The sequence below is a fragment of the Scyliorhinus torazame genome, chromosome 21, assembly GCF_047496885.1.
Source record: "Scyliorhinus torazame isolate Kashiwa2021f chromosome 21, sScyTor2.1, whole genome shotgun sequence".
In the NCBI taxonomy this organism is placed as follows: domain Eukaryota; kingdom Metazoa; phylum Chordata; class Chondrichthyes; order Carcharhiniformes; family Scyliorhinidae; genus Scyliorhinus; species Scyliorhinus torazame.
In genome coordinates, this window is record NC_092727.1 from 101,308,602 (window position 1) to 101,327,772 (window position 19,171).

Genomic DNA, 19,171 nt, shown 5'->3' on the forward strand with positions numbered 1-19,171 from the left:
GACTACCGCCACACAACTCCAGGGACCCTGGTTCGATTCCGACCTCGGTTGACTGTGTGGACTTTGCACGTTCTCCCCACGTCTGCATGGGCTTCCCCCGGGTGCTCCGGTTTCCTCCCACAGTCCAAAGATGTGTAGGTTAGGTGGATTGGCCATGCTAAATTGCCCCTTAGGGTGGGGTTGTAGGAATAGGGCATGGCTTGGGCCTAGGTAGGATGGTTTTTCAAAGGGTTGGCGCAGACTCAATGGGCGAATGGCCACCTTCTGCAAGGTAGGGATTCTATGATTTCTATTTATTGACATTTGCTGATGCAATTGGCTATCACATTTGCCTACAAATGTGACAGTGCCTTTGTAAGACAGTGGTACCATCACTTCACAAGGTAATTAATTGAGTTTGGGAGATGACCTGAAGACATGAAATGTGCTATATCCATTCTTTCTGTTTCTTACAGTACTGCACCTTCTCTAGAGAACATGCAACCTTGACCACGTGCAAAGATCAGAGCGGGACACAGTATTCCAAATATGTAGGCTTATGCTGTTTTGTTTTATCCTCTGGTTCTGCTACACAACCTGAAACCATATTTACTTTTTCTACAACTATCTTGCATTGCTCATGACTCACAACGCATTCTTGACTATTACACATTACACTCACTTTCAATCTACAACCCTTAATGGATAATCCGGGATATAATGGATATGCCAGATATTTCCCAGACCAAACCAAGAACCCAACCCTGCACTTACCCATATATGCAATGCATGGGTAAATTCCTCTAGTTGATTCAAATTAACCTGCAAACTTTTGATGTGATCTAAATTAATTGTCCTGTACATGATGCATTTAAAGAATGAGATTAAAATTTTTTATCCCGCCAGACCCATTTTCTGGCGCGTGCTCCTCCACCGGCAGCGGGATCCTTCGTCCCTGCAGCCGACCAATGGGGTTTCCCATTGTGGCTACCCCCACGCCTTTGGGAAATCTGCGGGTGTGAGTGTGCTGCCGGCGAACCAGAGGATCCCACTGACAGAGAATCCTGCCCCTGTCTGACACTATTTTGAAGAACAGTGGATTTATTGCTGGTGTGCTGGCCAATATTTATCGCTCGCTTAACATAATTTTTTCAAATAAATTTAGAGCACCCAATTATTTTTTCCAATTAAGGGGCAATTCAGCATGGCCAATCCTGCACATCTTTGGGTTGTGGGGGTGAAACCCACGCAGACACGGGGAGAATGTGCAAACTCCACACAGACAGTGGCCCAGGGCCGGGATTCGAACCCGAGTCCGCAGCACCATAGGCAGCAATCCTAACCACTGTGCAAATGTGCTGCCCTCGGTTAACATCATTAAGATGACTTATCTGGTCATCCTCACATTCCTGTTGGTGGGAGCCAGCTGTGTACAAATTGGCTCCTGCATGTCTCATGTTACAACAGTTTGGTTGCTGCATATTCTACATCACAACAGTGGCTACACTTCAAAAGTATTTAATTGACTGAAGCACTTTGGCACATCCTGATGTCGTGAAAGGTATTATGTTTTTCCATCTGGAATAACATCACCATAGCAATTCCTGTTTTTCTGAGGTAAGTCACTGAAAATGTTATGGAATAGCATAAAAAGTAATTCTTCCAATTACAATGATTGAAACAGATAACCTTTTTTAGAACATAGTGTCAACCTTGACCTATTTGACAGCAAAGTCCTGCCTTTCATAACTTCATCGTTCACGTATTCGATTACCTGCACTTTTGTACACCAGATCACCAATTCCATGAGCAATTGCATGAGCAATTGTTTACTTATTCATGTTTTCTTTCTCTTCTCTCGTTAAAGACACTTTATTCTAAATGCAATTCATTCTATTAGCCATGGAGGATCAGAGACCTAGGCGTTTTTTAACCGAGAGCTCTTATAGAACTCTCTGGAAACAGATTCCTTCCATTAGCCCTGGCTGTAGACATTAAATTCTCTGTTTTTTAAACACCTTTCCAACAGGGGCAGCATGGTAGCACAGTGGTTAGCACAGTTGCTTCACAGCTCCAGGGTCCCAGGTTTGATTCCCGGCTTGGGTCACTGTCTGTGCGGAGTCTGCGCGTTCTCCGTGTCTGCGTGGGTTTCCTCCGGGTGCTCCGGTTTCGTCCCAGTCCAAAGATGTGCTGGTTAGGTGGATTGGTCATGCTAAATTGCCCTTAATGTCCAAAAAGTTTGAGTGGGGGTTACTGTGTTACGGGGATAGGGTAGCAATGTGGGCTTGAGTGGGGTGCTCCTTGTGAGGGCTGGTGCAGACTCGATGGGCCGAATGGCCTCCTTCTGCACTGTAAATTCTATGATTCTAGGAGTGAGACATGGTGCCTAGAATGGTTGAGGCTAACGTGCAGCCCAAAGGGAGAGATTAATCTGGAAGTGCCTGGATATCTCGGCCCTGAACTGCAATAATAGCTCTGTTCAATTTTGAAATATTCACCAATTAAAAAAAAAAATATATAAAAAGCTTGTCTACCAGTTTTGAGGTGAGTTATGTTTTTCTGAAATGAACACTGTCCCTTTCAATGTCATGGGTGTTAAACGAGAATGTGAGTCTGTCGTTGAATTGTTTGTAATGTCAGAGGGCTCAGAGGCTCCCTCCGAACCCACCGTCTATTATATGCCACAATGTGTTGTGCAGTAATTGCATCAACCAATGCTACCATTGCGTTGCTGGAAACTATCCAAAACACTCCCATTGTAAAGCTCATTGTTCACAATGTCTTTGTTTGCGAGGCTTGATGGGAACGCAAACCTTGTGAACGGCAGGACTTTATTGTACATTGTATTTTTACCTTCCATAAGATCATAAGACATAGGAGCAAATGTCGGCCATTCAGCCCATTGAGTCTGCTCTGCCATTCAATGGGATCATGACTGATCTGATAATAATATGGTAGAATTCTGATCATAATATGGTAGAATTCAATCTCCAATTTGAAAGAAAGAAGGTAGAATCAGATGTAAAGGTGTTACAGTTAAATAAAGGTAACTACAGGGGCATGAGGGAGGAACTGACGAAAATCGACTGGGAGCAGAGCCTAGTGGGAAAGACAGTAGAACAGCAATGGCAGGAGTTTCTGGGAGTAATTGAGGACACAGTACAGAGGTTCATCCCAAAGAAAAGAAAGGTTATGAGAGGGGGGATTAGGCAGCCATGGTTGACAAAGGAAGTTAGGGAATGCATCAAAGCAAAAGAGAAAGCCTATAATGTGGCAGAGTAGTGGGAAGTCAGAAGATTGGGAAGGCTACAAAAACAAACAGAGGATAACAAAGAGAGAAATAAGGAAAGAGAGGATCAAATATGAAGGTAGGCTAGCCAGTAACATTAGGAATGATAGTAAAAGTTTCTTTAAATACATTAAAAACAAACGGGAGGCAAAAGTTGACATTGGGCCACTCCAAAATGACGCTGGTAATTTTGTGATGGGAGACAAGGAAATAGCTGAGGAACTAAATAAGTAATTTGCGTCAGTCTTCACAGTAGAAGACATGAGTAATATCCCAACAATTCCGGAGAGTCAGGGGGCAGAATTGAATATGGTAGCCATCACAAAGGAGAAAGTGCTAGAGAAACTAAGAGGTCTAAAAATTGATAAATCTCCGGGCCCAGATGGACTACATCCTAGAGTTCTAAAGGAGATAGCTGAAGAAATAGTGGAGGCGTTAGTTATGATCTTTCAAAAGTCACTGGAGTCAGGGAAAGTCCCAGAGGATTGGAAAATCGCTGTTGTAACCCCCCTGTTCAAGAAGGGAACAAGGAAAAAGATGGAAAATTATAGGCCAAGTAGCCTAACCTCTATTGTTGGCAAGATTCTAGAATCCATTGTTAAGGATGAGATTTCTAAATTCTTCGAAGTGCAGGGTCAGATTAGGACAAGTCAGCATGGATTTAGTAAGGGGAGGTCGTGCCTGACAAACCTGTTAGAGTTCTTTGAAGAGATAACATATAGGCTAGACCAAGGAGAGCCAATGGATGTTATCTATCTTGACTTCCAAAAGGCCTTTGATAAGGTGCCTCACGGGAGACTGCTGAGTAAAATAAGGGCCCATGGTATTCGAGGCAAGGTACTAACATGGATTGACGATTGGCTGTCAGGCAGAAGGCAGAGAGTTGGAATAAAAGGTTATTTTTCGGAATGACAACCGGTGACGAGTGGTGTCCCGCAGGGTTCAGTGTTGGGGCCACAGCTGTTCTCTTTATATATTAACGATCTAGATGACGGGACTGGGGGCATTCTGGCTAAGTTTGCCGATGATACAAAGATAGGTGGAGGGGCAGGTAGTATGGAGGAGGTGGGGAGGCTGCAGAAAGATTTAGACAGTTTAGGAGAGTGGTCCAAGAAATGGCTGATGAAATTCAACGTGGGCAAGTGCGAGGTCTTGCACTTTGGAAAAAAGAATAGAGGCATGGACTATTTTCTAAACGGTGACAAAATTCATAATGCTGAAGTGCAAAGGGACTTGGGAGTCCTAGTCCAGGATTCTCTAAAGGTAAACTTGCAGGTTGAGTCCGTAATTAAGAAAGCAAATGCAATGTTGTCATTCATCTCAAGAGGCTTGGAATATAAAAGCAGGGATGTACTTCTGAAGCTTTATAAAGCATTAGTTAGGCCCCATTTAGAATACTGTGAGCAATTTTGGGCCCCACACCTCAGGAAGGACATGCTGGCACTGGAGCGGGTCCAGCGGAGATTCACACGGATGATCCCAGGAATGGTAGGCCTAACATACGATGAACGTCTGAGGATCCTGGGATTATATTCATTGGAGTTTAGGAGGTTGAGGGGAGATCTAATAGAAACTTACAAGATAATGAATGGCTTAGATAGGGTGGATGTAGGGAAGTTGTTTCCATTAGCAGGGGAGACTAAGACCCGGGGGCACAGCCTTAGAATAAAAGGGAGTCACTTTAGAACAAAGATGAGGAGAAATTTCTTCAGCCAGAGAGTGGTGGGTCTGTGGAATTCATTGCCACAGAGGGTGGTGGAGGCCAGGACGTTGAGTGTCTTTAAGACAGAAGTTGATAAATTCTTGATTTCTCGAGGAATTAAGGGCTATGGAGAGAGAGCGGGTAAATGGAGTTGAAATCAGCCATGATTGAATGGTGGAGTGGACTCGATGGGCCGAATGGCCTTACTTCCGCTCCTATGTCTTATGGTCTTATGGTCTTATAATCCTCAACCCCACCCCCAGTTTTCCCCCATAATCTTTAATTCCCTTACTGATCAAAGATCTGTCCATCTCAGCCTTGAACTAACTCAACGGCCCAGCCTCTGAAGCATTCTCCAGTGAAGAATTTTACAGATTTACTACCTCCAAGAGAGGAAATTCCTCCTCATCTCTGTCTCAAATGAATGACCCCTTTCTCTGAGATTATGCTCTCTGGTCCTAGGTTCTCCCACAAGGAGAAAGAAACGCACAGCCTCTAACTTGTTAAGCCCCCCATAGAATCCTATCGGCAAGATTCTCGGCCGTGCCGTTTGCTGGTGCAGTACGCCCCCACCGGCAGCGGGATTCTCCGTCCCAGCAGCCGGCCAACGGGGTTTCCCATTGTGGGCACCCTCGCGCCGTCGGGAAATGCGCGGGCATCAGTGCGCTGCCGGCGAAACGGAGGATCGTGCCGACAGAGAATCCCGTCCCATATGTCCCAATAAGATTGCCTCTCATTCTCCCAAAAACAAAAAGCAAGTATATTAGGTATAACCTTCTACTACACCAGACTACCAGTAAAGGAAATTACTGTTCGGTCTCTCACTGGTGACATAGTTTTCTTTTGGTGTGAATTTGCTGAGGAGCAATGGGAAAAGGGCAAGAAAGTGGAGTTGAGGTGGAACATCAGGTAATGATCTTATAGAAAGGCAGAGAATGAACCAGGGGACATATTAGCCTATTTTTGATGTTATGTTTTTGTATAAGTGTAAGTCAGAAAAGAACGATCCTGGAGAATTTGATAAACAGGGCTAGTTTACTTTGTTTTTTTTCTTTTAGTATGTGGAAACTCAAAGTGTTAAACAGTGGTTGCACATTGCATAATTCTTAGCCAACATGAGCTACAACTCACTTACTAATCTATTGTCATAAGGTCAAACGCAGGATATGCCCACACATGTGAATAGGTTTTTTTGTTTCGGAGGAGAGAATGCAATGCAGATCCCTCTTTACTTTGGAGTGAATGGGGGGGGAGGCGAGGCTATGATTCATATCCAGGGAATGTATCTAAATATAGATACGCAGAGGTGTGTTATTTAATCCCTTCCAGATCAGATCAAAGAGGTCAAAACTGTTTTCTAAGTGCAAAAATATGGAGACCAAAAGATTCTGTATGTTTTTGATTTGAAAAGGTTGAAGCATAAAGCTTTGAGTGTTAAAAGACCTTCATAACATTCCAAAACTTAGAGTAACAGGCACAAAAGTCTTATCTAAAATTGTGAACATTGTTTGATTTTTTTTATCTCTGCTGCTTTGCATTAGGAAGCTTTGTACTCTCATGCAAAAGCAATCAAAATGAAATGATTACAGAAATAACAACTGAATAAATGCATTATTTAATTTACAACTGAGCCCTACAAATCAAAATGGTGCTGTTTATAATCTCTGGAATATATTGGGGGCAAAATCCTGTGAATGGGCATTGAAATCGTTCCCACTCATTGTGTTGGAGGCAACATGTAAATTTGGATCTGTCTGCAGTTTTACATGATTGCTGCACATTCTCAGTGCTACCTTCACTGTTCATTGGCTGTACAAATCAGCACGGGGTCTAATATAATAGATGGCAAGTGTTACTTAAAGGCAGGTCGATTGGTGACTGCAAGAAATGCTGGCAGTCATATGGAGACTGAATCTGGATTGTGATACCTTGAGGTATAAGCAATGTATTCAGACACATGCACTGGAGGTCTTGGTGGAAGAGTTGGAAAGAAGGAAAGATACCCTATATCCGTAATGGGACGGGGGATCTTATGTTCAGGAGGCAGTGAGAATAGGTAACAACAGAGGTCAATATGCCAGGATTGTTGCTCCAAGAACATGGATGCAGTGTAGGAAGAAGTTTAATGATCTCACATGAGTTGTCAAGGTGAGTGAGTTCATCTTTGAAAGACATATCCTATCATGTGCACCACTAGCTCACCACTGCTCAGTACACAACCATCACCCACCCATCAATCAATACTCAATCTTAAAATTCATATGTTTTACATCCTATCAGTGATCTCTTTATCATTTTAGATGCCCAATAATTGGGGCTTTCCCAGTCACTGGAGGAAGATGAAGGTGACTGAGAAGAAGGAGCAGCAATATCACTCGACCTTGTACTTGCAACCACCAGCTCCATCACTGTAAGTCGAAGAGGGATTGGCATGTGGCAGAACCCAGGGCAGAGAGAAAGGAGAATGGGGGTATCAAATTGGTGGTGGATGAGGTTGAAGGTCAGGAATGTGGGAAGTTAATGAGATTGACAGTGATCTTGAGATGAAATTAAAATAACAGAAAAGTAACAAAATGAGGAGGTTTCTAGAGACATTGTGGACAGCTTCCATAAATACAGGTGTCAGCCTTGCTTCATTCCTCTTCCTTCATGGATGAGTAACTCTAAGTGCTGTAACCACAATGTTTACAAACATCAACCACTTCACAGAAAGTTAAGTGCTGTCAACTTCCAGTTCAGCTCTTCAAAATCATGCAACAATGAAGGACGAGATTTGAATGTTTTTAACTCTGATGTGCTTGACGTTTGTAAATATTGTGATTAAAGCACTTAGAATTACTTTTCCATGAAGGGAGATGAATGAAGCAAGGCTAGCAGTTGTGTTTGTGGAAGTTGTCAATCACAGCCCACAAAGAGAAATGAATGAATGGTGTGCAGCTAAAGGATCTGAGGTGTTTAAAACACAAGTCACTGCTTTTATCTTTCCAGGAATGGACACGTGGGGCTGGATTCTCCATTCCTGTGTCTTAAGTGCTGATGCAGACGGAGGATTTGTGGTGTTTCACAATGGCAAAATTGGTGCCGCACAAACACCAATTGAGTACTAGTGAGGGCAAACAGAGGCGTCACGTGAAACACCCGCGGAACACGCGAAAAACAGTGGGAGAATTGGCGGGTCTGTGTTGGACATTCACAAGGCTGACGAGCTACAGCCGCGCATCCGCCTACACCGCCCCCCCCCCCATACACGCACCGACCGTGCCGGAAAAGATGGCGTCAGTTTTCTGGACCACGTACCCACCCACCCCGACCCCACAGCCCCCATCCGGTTTTAAAAATCTATATTTATTGTCAATTATTCTTAATGGAAAATTGAAAATATGAAAAATGAAACCATCTTTGAAGTTGATGGTTTATTTTTATTCCTTGGGAGGAGGTGGCATGGGAGTGTCCCTTGAAGAAATGTTTTTGTCTTATCACATGGCTTCAGTGATGTCATTGTGTGGGGAAAGCTGGGCTGTGGCTCTGGGAGTTGGTTTTACTTTCGCTTTGAGTTTGACCTGGCTTTGTATTGCACAGGTTGAAAGAAGGTTTTTTCTCTGTCTGCATTTTAAAAGCTGGTTCCAGACTGCTTGATAACTTGAAAAGAAATAACTGTTTTCTGGAAGAAATTCAAACTTGCTGTTTTGGAAAGGAAACAAGAGCTTCCAAATCAGGTCTTGAGTGCTGTGCTGGGCCACACCTTTGAAAAGGGTTTCTGGTTTATGGGATCTTGTTATTAAATTGGAACAGCTAAAGGGGGAATTTATTAAGGGTGATACATAGAGTACTGTAGCTGTGTGGGGTATTTATGTTTGTAGTTGATAAAAATGCTTACTGTGTGTGTTTATAAAAATGTTAACTAAATTCGTAGAATAAACTTTGTTTTTGATTAAAAGCGCCTAAGACCTCTGTTGAATAACACCTGAAATGCAGGCCCTTGTGCTCATCGTAACCAAAATCAGTAAACAGTTGTAGGTCAGGAGAACTCAATGATATACTTTGGAGTTTTCTAAACCCTGGCCCATGATAATACCTTATCCATATTTTGCATGAAATCTCTCCTGGACTGAGGTATACTTTCCTCACAGTGTTAAAAAATTAAAATAAAATATTGGAGGTTCTGTCCAGTATCCTAGCCACTGTTGGGGTCTGGTCCGGGATCATAATACCTTTCCAGCTGCTTACCTTCCACCTGCCGCATAAAGCAACAACCACACAGTGGGGCATATTTTGCTTCTCAGCAATCTTTCTCAAAGATACTTCGGACAGTTTAAAATTAAAACGATACAGTTGGGACAAAACCCATGCGTTGCGCATTTCAGATTTTCTGTTTGCCATTCTAGTTATTATTTGCCTCCTATTGACAACTGAATATTTCTTGAGATCCAACCTGATCCCTTTTTCAAAATGGGTCTGCTGGGAACTTGCTCTCCAGCTGTGTAAGCGTAAAACAGCAACTTAATTGCAGAGCTGTTGCAGACGAGAAATCTTCCAAATGGATTGTGATAGACAGCAAAACAACATCTCACACTTGGTAATTTTTTTTGAGTTAAGTGACTAGCTGGGCAGATTATACGGGAATAGTTGGAAAAGTCTTATATTTTCTTTGTTGGCTCTGCAGTACAATAATCTATTTTAATAACTTGAAACCAGTCTCTATTATTTCATGACACCATAATAATAATCCTTTTATCTAAAGCATTGTTTTCCATTGTTTTTTTTTGTGAGACTTTTATGAAATACTTGAATGCTCAGTACCTGATGATATATAATACCATATCATTATCTTCTGAAGCAAAGAATAGCATGACGTGGTCCTTCTACAGGCATCAGAAAGGAGAATCTTTCAGTCATGCTATTTAAAGTCACAAAATAAGTAAGGAAGAGGATATGCACATTGGATATTGGTTATGCTGATGTCTGACATAGAAAACTCATTTTCCTCTTGATTGTGACCCTGAGCACAAAATCCACATGCGCCTGTACGTAAACTGTAGATACAGATTTCATCCTTTGTCACAAGCCAACCAGACATCAGACCCAACTTCATGAATACAGAGAGGGACATGAGAAGAGCACCATTAGCCATAACTTGATGCCTCTATAAGCCCAACCAGAGAACAAAGGAAGAAACAAAAGGATAAGGCCATGAAAGCATGGTAAAATGGTGCACACCTTCCCAAGCAACGATTGCTCGCAATTGCCATGAGAGTTCAGGTTAAATTATTCATACTATGTTTGGGCGTGCACCAATATATATCTCCCTTAACTCCAGCAGCGGCAGAGGCATCAATGACACAACGGAACCTCCTATCCTTGGATACCAGACCCATCTGCACCCATACTGGAACAATCACTGATTCTTTACACCCACTCTTAAAAAAGAATGAAACATTCAATGAAAATGCACGAGAATCCCAGTTCTAAAAGGGGTGTTACATATACATCACACAATGCCGCATAACCCCAGTCTCAGGCCCAGTAAAGAAGCAACATCATTCCATACATTTGTACAGAGAGGACCAGCAACAACGTGTTTGGATTATGACCAGGAATGTTATCATCTGCTCTGGCATTGGTTTTGGATTAACACCAGAAATGTTCTCATCCTGTCTGCTTCGGGATCAGATTGGGATCAGGCTCCAGGAATCTTCTCACCCTCTCTGCTCCAGGATCATATTGGGATCAGACTTCAGCTTGTTCTCATCCTCTGCTCTGGATTAGACTTTAGGCAGGTTCCTAATCCGGGATCAGCAGCAGGAATGTTCTCGCCTTCTCTGCTCCGAGATCAGAATGGGAATAACACCGGGAATGTTCTCATTTTCTCTGCTCCGGGATCAGAGTTGGATCAGACACCCGGAATATTCTCAGCTCCTGGGTGATCTCATGGTGATGAGGGTGTTGCGGGAGTTGCAGGTGCGGAGCACGCATATCGACTGAACAGCGCAGCGGGACCATTGTGCTACAGAAGAGTGCTGAGAGTAGCTGGTGGGAGGTCATGGCTAATAACCTCCTGCGAGTTTGACAGTTTTTAGCAGTCGTGTGATAAACAGTTTTTGTTTTTGAAAGTTTATTGTGAGGAGGTTGGGGCCGAGGCACCAGGCTGAAGAATCCCAAGGGTGACAAATAGTCTTTCACCAGCCCTGTTGAATTCTCTCCTTCCCTGGCAAACAGACCTCTGTCTGCAGACAGACTTTGTTTAATCGCTTCAGCAACATTCTTTCCCAATTTTCTGACTTTACAAATCTCCTTTCTATAAACCAGAGTCATTGTTTTTCTCCCTTTGCTCAGCAGTGCTGATTTCCAAACTGTCATATTTGGCATTGAACTGAAACCAGCTTAATTCAAACCAGAAAACAGTGCCAAATCCTGCCCTCACTTGCAGTAAAATCATAACATTGTGTAAAACGAACCTGCTGCTAAATAAATTGACCATAATACGGCAAGAATTAATCTCTCCAAGTAGTCCACCCCAACTCCAAACTACACCTAACCCTATTTCAGAGGGAAATTTCCCCAAAATAAATTCCAATACTGAAGCAGTCTCCATTAGAATTGAAATGATAGCATCACAGAATCCCTACAGTGCAGAAGGAGACCTTTTAGCCCATTGACCTTGCACTGACCCTCTGAAAGAGCCTGTCACCTAAGCCCACTTCCCCACCTATCCTAATAGCCTCTTTACCTATCCTACACATCCATGGGCACTAAGGGGCAATTTAGCATGGTCATTCTACCTAACCCACACGTCTTTGGACTGTGGGAGGGAACCAGAGCACCCGAAGCAAACCCATGCAGAAATGGGGAGAATGTGCAAACTCCACAGTCACCCAATGCCGGAATTGAACCCGGCCCCTTGCACTGTGAATAATAATAATAATAATCGCTTATTGTCACAAGTAGGCTTCAATTAAGTTACTGTTAAACGCCCCTAGTTGCCACATTTCGGCGCCTGTTCGGGGAGGCTGGAATGGGAACTGAACCTGCGCTGCTGCCTTGTTCTGCATTACAAGTCAGCTGTTTAGCCCACTGTGCTGAACCAGCCTCTGAAGCAGCAATGCCAACCTATGCCCCACCGTGCTGCCATAGTTCTTCCATTGTTCAAACTTTGCGATTACTCCATTGCTCCATTGAAAAACACTTTTTTTTAATGTTGTGCAGCCTGACCTCTGCTATATCACATTGCAGATTGTCGAAACACCAAGTCATGTTCAAATAACACAAATACGCATCAACACAGCCAACTTAATAGCAGTTACAGTCAGCTGACCCTTACCCTATCACCAGCAAGTGTGGGAGCCAAACAACCTGCAATTGGAGGAGCAGTTCCTTATGGAATCTGCCACTTTGAGGTGTGGGGGTGGGGGGGGGGGGGAATGGCTTTTCTCTGAGTGGTCATTCCGTTACTGAACTTTCCAGTGCTTAATAATACTATTTATTAGTGTCACAAGTAGGCTTACATTAACAGCGCAATGAAGATACTGGGCGGGATTCTCCAACACCCCGCCGGGTCGGAGAATCGCCGGGAGCTGGCGTGAATCCCGCCCCCGCCGGTTGCCGAACTCTCCGGCACTGGATATTCGGTGGGGGCGGGAATCGCGCCGCACTGGTCGGCGGCCCCCCCTGGCGATTCTCCGGCCCGCGATGGGCCAAAGTCCCGCTGCTGGAATGCCTGTCCTGCCGGCGAGAATCGAACCACCTCTCTTAGCGGCGGGACTAGGCGACTCGGGCGGGCTCCGGGGTCCTGGAGCATGGCCAATCCCCCTACCCTGCAACTTTTTGGGTTGTGGAGGCGAAGCCCACGCAAACACAGGGAGAATGTGCAAACTCCACACGGACAGTGACCCGGAGCCGGGGACGAACTGGGACCTCGCTGCCGTGAGGCAGCCATACTAACCACTGCACCATCGTGCTGTCCTCAAGAGGATTTAATAATGGTGCATGCTGAGGTGAGGGGGTGAATCCTCCACTGCCCGCTGCTGGTAGTGGGGTACCCGATACGGTGGAAAATCGAGCATTAGGCTAAAAATGGATTCGGTGCTATCCCCGCCAACGATGGCAGCAAACGACACACTCCATACTGGCAGGAGGATGCAAATGGGTGATTTGCATCTGTTTGATAGGCTGTAAGCCTGATTCTCCACGCACCCATGATGCTCCAGGCCCCTCAGCTGGGATTGACATGGGCATGGATTGATGCAGATATTTCTGGGCGTGGTCCTGGTGTGATGGCCCCACAGTGGGTCAAGGGGCTAAGTGTGTAATGTAGGTGCCGCCAGATCCCTCCATCAGACCCCCAACAGAGATCCCCATCAGATCCTCAACAGAGACCCCCCCATCAGAAACCACCAACAAAACCCCCATTAGAGACCCCATCAGAGACCCACCATCCGAGACCCTCATCAGAGCCCCCCGCAATATAGACCCCCAAAACAGAGACCCCCCAATAGAGACCCCCAACAGAGACCACCCGAACAGAATTAGATCCCCATATCAGACCCCCTCATCAGATCCCCCCACTAGATCCCCCCCCATCAGATCCCCACATCAGATACCCCACCAGACCCCCAACAGAGGCTCTAACAGTGGCCGCCCCATCAGAGAACCCCAATAGAGACCCCCATCAGCCCGTCCCTATCAGAGGCCGTTGCCTAAAAGCTGAAGAGCAGTTCAGGCAGCAGGTTGAAAAATCATTGCATTTTCGCTTACCCTTTCCAAACATATGCTGGCTCAGGCAGATGTGTTCAAAGCAGCAGCTGGTACAAGTGTCAGAGGCTTCCTGGAAAGCCCAGTACACTTCAAAGGGCTTGAAATCCGTTGGCAGCCTTTGAAATGTAGATCTTCCAGTCAATTTCACACAGCAATGTATTGTATTAGCCAGTGATTGATAAATTGATTGCTCCGGAGACAACTGCTTGGTGGATTGTTGATTGATCTTTCCCTTCATGCTTGCATGCATCTCCATTCCTCTGCTTTGATGCTAGCCACACTGTTTATAACCACTTTTGCGATGATTGACAGCCCATCAACGCATCAAAGACAGCTAAGTGCTTCCTACTGTGAAAAAAAGGAAGTCAAAGCACTTTGGTGAGGTTTTTGTTATACCTGGGAGAAGGAAATTGGTGCACCATCGTAGGGTACCCATTTTCTGGGGGCCTTGACGGTTCTTCTTCCTCTGGGTTGAGGTCCTCACCGGCCGGGGGTGGAGTGATTATCCTTTTCTTAGTATAGTCGAGGTAGCGAATTGCCCTGGATGGGGTGGGAAGGAATTGGGTTTGGTGTGGGTTCAGATTTTGGAATGTGCTGGAAGGCCTGGGGCGTATAGATTCTTACTGTGTGTCGGAATGTGTTGGGCCGGCCAGGTCCGGCTCTATGGCTAGTATCCTGTTGTCTCGGGGGCTTGGGGTGTCCCTCTTTGAGGGTGCTTGTTGGGAGCATCCTGGGAGATTGTTTCTTCTTCTTCGCTGCATGAGGGCCTGGACATAGCTGAGTTCTATGCTTGGTGGATATCCTGTTGTGTTTCCCGAGGGGTGGGGTGGTGGGGAGTGGGAGATCATTAAGTTGATTGTGCGACCTGTTTTCTTCTCTTCTTCATTAGTGGTTGCTCGGTGTGAGCCAGGGAAATACAGAGCCTCGGCTGGGTCTTGATCCCTTCTTATCCTGCGTTTTAGTTCTTGGAGTTCTAGCTTTTCCTTCCTTTTTCTTCTTCTTTCTTTCTGGGGAAGCTCTGAAGGTTGATCATCATCCAAACATGTTGCTGCCGGTCCTCTCTGCATGATAGTACAGAAGGATGTTGCTTCTGCACTGGGCGTTAGTTGGGGGTTAAGTTGCGTTCTGTGGTATATATGTAACTCACTTTAGAACCGGGGTATGAGTGTAATTTCTTTGCTTTTGTGAGGGTAGGTATGAAGAATTTGTGCTTGGTTCCTATGACGAATGTGATATAAAATAGTTACTTTAGAGATATTAGTTACTGTAATGTAGAGATAGGCCAGTCTCATCCTGGTGAGTTCACAGACAGACCGCATGGCAAAGCAAGGAGGAGGTGTGTCCAGCTACGGAGGGGAAAAGGATGCTGGGTAATAGGGGGCCAGAGGAAGGGATTGGAAGTGAGCCAATTAGAATGTATGGCCAGGTCAGGAGGGGTATAGGATGACCTATGGGAATCGTGTATGTGAAATTTGATGCCATTTGTGTTATTAGTAGAGATCCCTTTGTCCTACAGACTCACTTGGTTCCGGAGGTGTACAAAGCAAGGTGTGCTTTGTACCGCTGTGAATTGAGAAAGACTTGCAAGTCAAATAAAATAACTAATGCTGTACCTGCAAATCCACCTCGACTTTTATTGAGGCCAGACTGACGGGTAAAGAAATTTGGGATTTGTCACCTACATGGGTGCATATGGGACTGATGGTATTGAACCAGTTCTGATATTGTTCTCCTGTTTCTGTACTCATGCATGCTGAGCTTTTTATTTTAAATCCTTTTTCATGTTGATTAATTTTTGTTGCGTTATTTTCTAAAATGTAAAATCTTTATAAATATACTTTTAAAAATATAAAGGTGTTTGCTTGTATGGGGGTTTTGGTTTCAGTTCAAGCTGTATTTTTATTGTGCTGAGAGATTTAATGACATGCAAAATAAATAAGTTGAGGTAACGAATGAGATGTTGCTTAACAACCAGGGACCATTTTGGGGGAAAGAGCTTTTTGAGTTTAGTTTTAATTGGGGGCCAGAGGAGAAGGTGCTTCGCAGCTAGGGAGGAAACATCTCACTCAGCTTTTCTGAAAGAAAAGTAATACAATGGAATAAGAGGCAATGAAGCAACTGTCAGAAATATAATGAACAGCTAGTTATGGAAACTAGAAAGATTAAGAGACGTTTTCAGGAAGTCTAACATTAAAGGAAACATGAACTAGACAGAGCTAAAAAGGAGTTGGCTAGTGAGAAGCCAGGAAGATACCTGGAGTGATTCCAAGGTTTGTGAGATCTTACTGCAGCCTGTGGAGCGTTAGTTGAAGTAATTGTGGAGCAATCAGTAGCTGGAACTTAAAAAGCATTCTCGAAAAAGGAACCCTGAAAAGAGAGTTGGAAATCTGGAAACAGATCCTTGATGAAAACAGCTGAGAGAAGACATTGTATAAAAGAAGATTTTAAAGCTTTCTTTCAGAGTGTCAATTGGAAACACTCGTGTTCCAATCATCTGGGGGAATTTGAGGAGAAATCCACAGAAGAGCAATTGACTGGCATCTGCCACTGGATTTCATATTGGGGTGTTATCTTTGCAATCTGTATACATTTGTAAAGATAATTAGGAGTGAAGTAGTATTGTATTACAGTAAAACTTTTCATGTCTAATAAATGTTTTTTTCTTGTTGTTAAAAAATTAGTGATTAAAAAATTGAAAATTGGGGCAGCACGGTAGCCTTGTGGATAGCACAATTGCTTCACAGCTCCAGGGTCCCAGGTTCGATTCCGGCTTGGGTCACTGTCTGTGCGGAGTCTGCACATCCTCCCCGTGTGTGCGTGGGTTTCCTCCGGGTGCTCCGGTTTCCTCCCACAGTCCAAAGATGTGCGGGTTAAGTGGATTGGCCATGATAAATTGCCCTTAGTGTCCAAAATTGCCCTTAGTGTTGGGTGGGGTTACTGGGTTATGGGGATAGGGCGGAGGTGTTGACCTTGGGTAGGGTGCTCTTTCCAAGAGCCGATGCAGACTCGATGGGCCGAATGGCCTCCTTCTGCACTGTAAATTCTATGATCTATGATAGTGACAGTCCTGTGATTCTGTTCCTCCATGTTTTCCAAAAAAGTAAAACGTTATGGTATTCTGAGCCAGGGTTCCATTCTGGGACTTGCCCGTTCTGTTAGAACGCCAACTCGGATCGTAACATCTGATTGTGTACAATTCTGCTGCTGCTGACAGCCTACAGCAACTCAAGGTTTCCTAGTTTTGAGTTGCTAGACTGTTTGAAATCTATCCCACTTAGCATGGCGGTAGTGCCACATAACATGATGGAGCGTGTACTCGTGGTGAAGATGGAATTTGCCTCCACAATCATTGTGTGGTGGTCACTCCTACCAATACTGTCATGGACAGCAGGCAGATTGGTTCCCTCACCACCTGTCACAGACACTGTCGACCAGTTGTACTAACTTGGTCTGTAATGGTACTTTTTGGCAATGGGCATTGAAGTCCCACTCCCAGATTACATTCTGTTTTCTCGACACCCTCAGTGCTTCCACCAAGTGGTGATCAATCCAGAAGAGTACTGATTTATCAGCTGAGGGGGTCGGGGGGGTTGGAGGACACGAGTGGTAGGTGGTAATCAGCAAGATGTTTCCTTGCCCTTCTTTGATCTGCAATTCACGAGGGGCGGGATTCTCCGCTACCCGGTGGGGCGGGGGGTCCCGGCGGGAGGGAGTGGCATGAACCACTCCGGCGTCAGGCCGCCCCAAAGGTGCGGACCTCACCTTGAGGGGCTAGGCCCGCGCCAGAGTGGTTGGTGCGCCGCCGGCCGGCGGGAAAGGCCTTTGGCGCCACGCCAGCCAGGGGCGAAGGGACTCTGCCGGTCGGCGGAAGTCTGCGCATGCGCGGGAGCGTCAGCGGCCGCTGACGTCATCCCCGTGCATGCGAAGGGGGGGGGGTCTCTTACGCGTCGGCCATCGCGGAGGCTGTGGCCGGGATGGAAGGAAAAGAGTGCCCCCACGGCACAGGGCCGCCCGCCGATCGGTGGGCCCCGATCGTGGGCCAGGCCACCGTGGGGGCACCCCCCGGGCCAGATCGCCCCACGACCACCCCCCCCAGGACCTCGGAGCCCGCCCACACCGCCAGTCCCACCGATAAGGTAGGTGGTTTGATTCACGTTGGCGGGACTGGCATGACAGCAGCGGGACTTCGGCCCATCGTTTGGTGCCGGAGAAGTCGGCGGTCGGCGGCCGGCGGGGGCGGGATTCACACTGCCTCCCGGCGATTCTCAGACCCGGCGCCAAAGAGCGGCGTGAACCACTCCTGCGTCGGGCCGCCCGGAAGTTGCGGAATCCTCCGTACGTCCGGGAGCTAGGCCTGTGCTGGAGGGGGTAGCGCCGCAACAACCGCCGCGAGTTGGCGCATGCGCAGGACCGCCAGCGTGTTCTGGCGCATGCGCAGAGCTGCTGGCATGTTTCCTGCGCATACGCAGGGGGTTTCTTCTCAACGCCGGCCATCATGGAGCCTTACAGAGGCCAGCGCGGTGGGAAAGAGTGCCCCCACTGCACAGGGCCAGGCCACAATGGGGCCCCCCCCTGGGCCGGATCCCCCCGCACCCCCCCGAGGATCCCGCTAACCACCCTCCAAGCCAGGTCCCGCTGGTATGGACCATGTCTAATCCACGTCGGCGGGACTGGCCAAAAACGGGCGGCCACTCGGCCCCCGGAGAATTGCCGGGGGGCCGCTGCCAATGGTCCCCGAATGACGTGGCGTGATCCCCATCCCCGACCGAAAACCGGCGCAGGAGAATTCGGCAGCCAGCGTTGGAGTGGCGGGGTGGGATTCACGCCGCCCCTCGCCGATACTCCGATCTGGCGGGGTGGGGGGGGGGGGGGGGGGGGGGGGTGCGGTCGGAGAATCCCTCCCATTGTTCGTAGAGTACGAATGCATGAAAATGACTGTGTCACGTTGTTAATCGATTAGTCTGAGCTGGCTCAGCCAATTTTGGCACCCTCCCTCTGATATTAATAAGAATAATTTTGCAAGAACATGGCTGAATTTGGAGTTTTTTCTGGTGCCTAGGCCGATACCATCTGGTTACATTCCTTTCTGCCTTTTCGCAGTTTGATAGAACTGAGTGGTTTCAGAGGGTGTTTAAGTGTCGACCACTTTACTGTGGGTCTGGAGTCATCACATAGGCCAAAACAGGTAAGAATGGTGGATTTCCCTCATTTGTGAATCAGATGGACTTTTACGACAACCGGTTCATGGTCATAATTAGACTTTTAATTCCGGATTTTTATTGAATCAATTATCCCAATCTGCCTGTTATAGCCCAACCGTAGGCCAAGGGATCTGTAATCGCAGAGTCCCTGAGGCCTCATCTGAGTATGATCCTAGATGAGGGGCAGAGCCACCCCCTTAAGCCAGGGCGCATCTGGGTCATAAATACCTCGGCCAGATGTGGTCCGGG

General features: G+C 46.3%; 1 protein-coding gene across 1 annotated transcript in view; it reads left to right on the plus strand.

Moving 5' to 3' along the window:
* The first annotated feature begins 5,837 nt into the window (after positions 1-5,837).
* mrpl9 (mitochondrial ribosomal protein L9) overlaps positions 5,838-19,171 on the plus strand; it is a 46,172-nt gene continuing 32,838 nt past the window's right edge. The window contains 2 exon segments of the mRNA XM_072486279.1: positions 5,838-5,879; positions 7,271-7,380. Coding sequence (XP_072342380.1) covers positions 5,838-5,879; positions 7,271-7,380 — 152 coding nt within the window.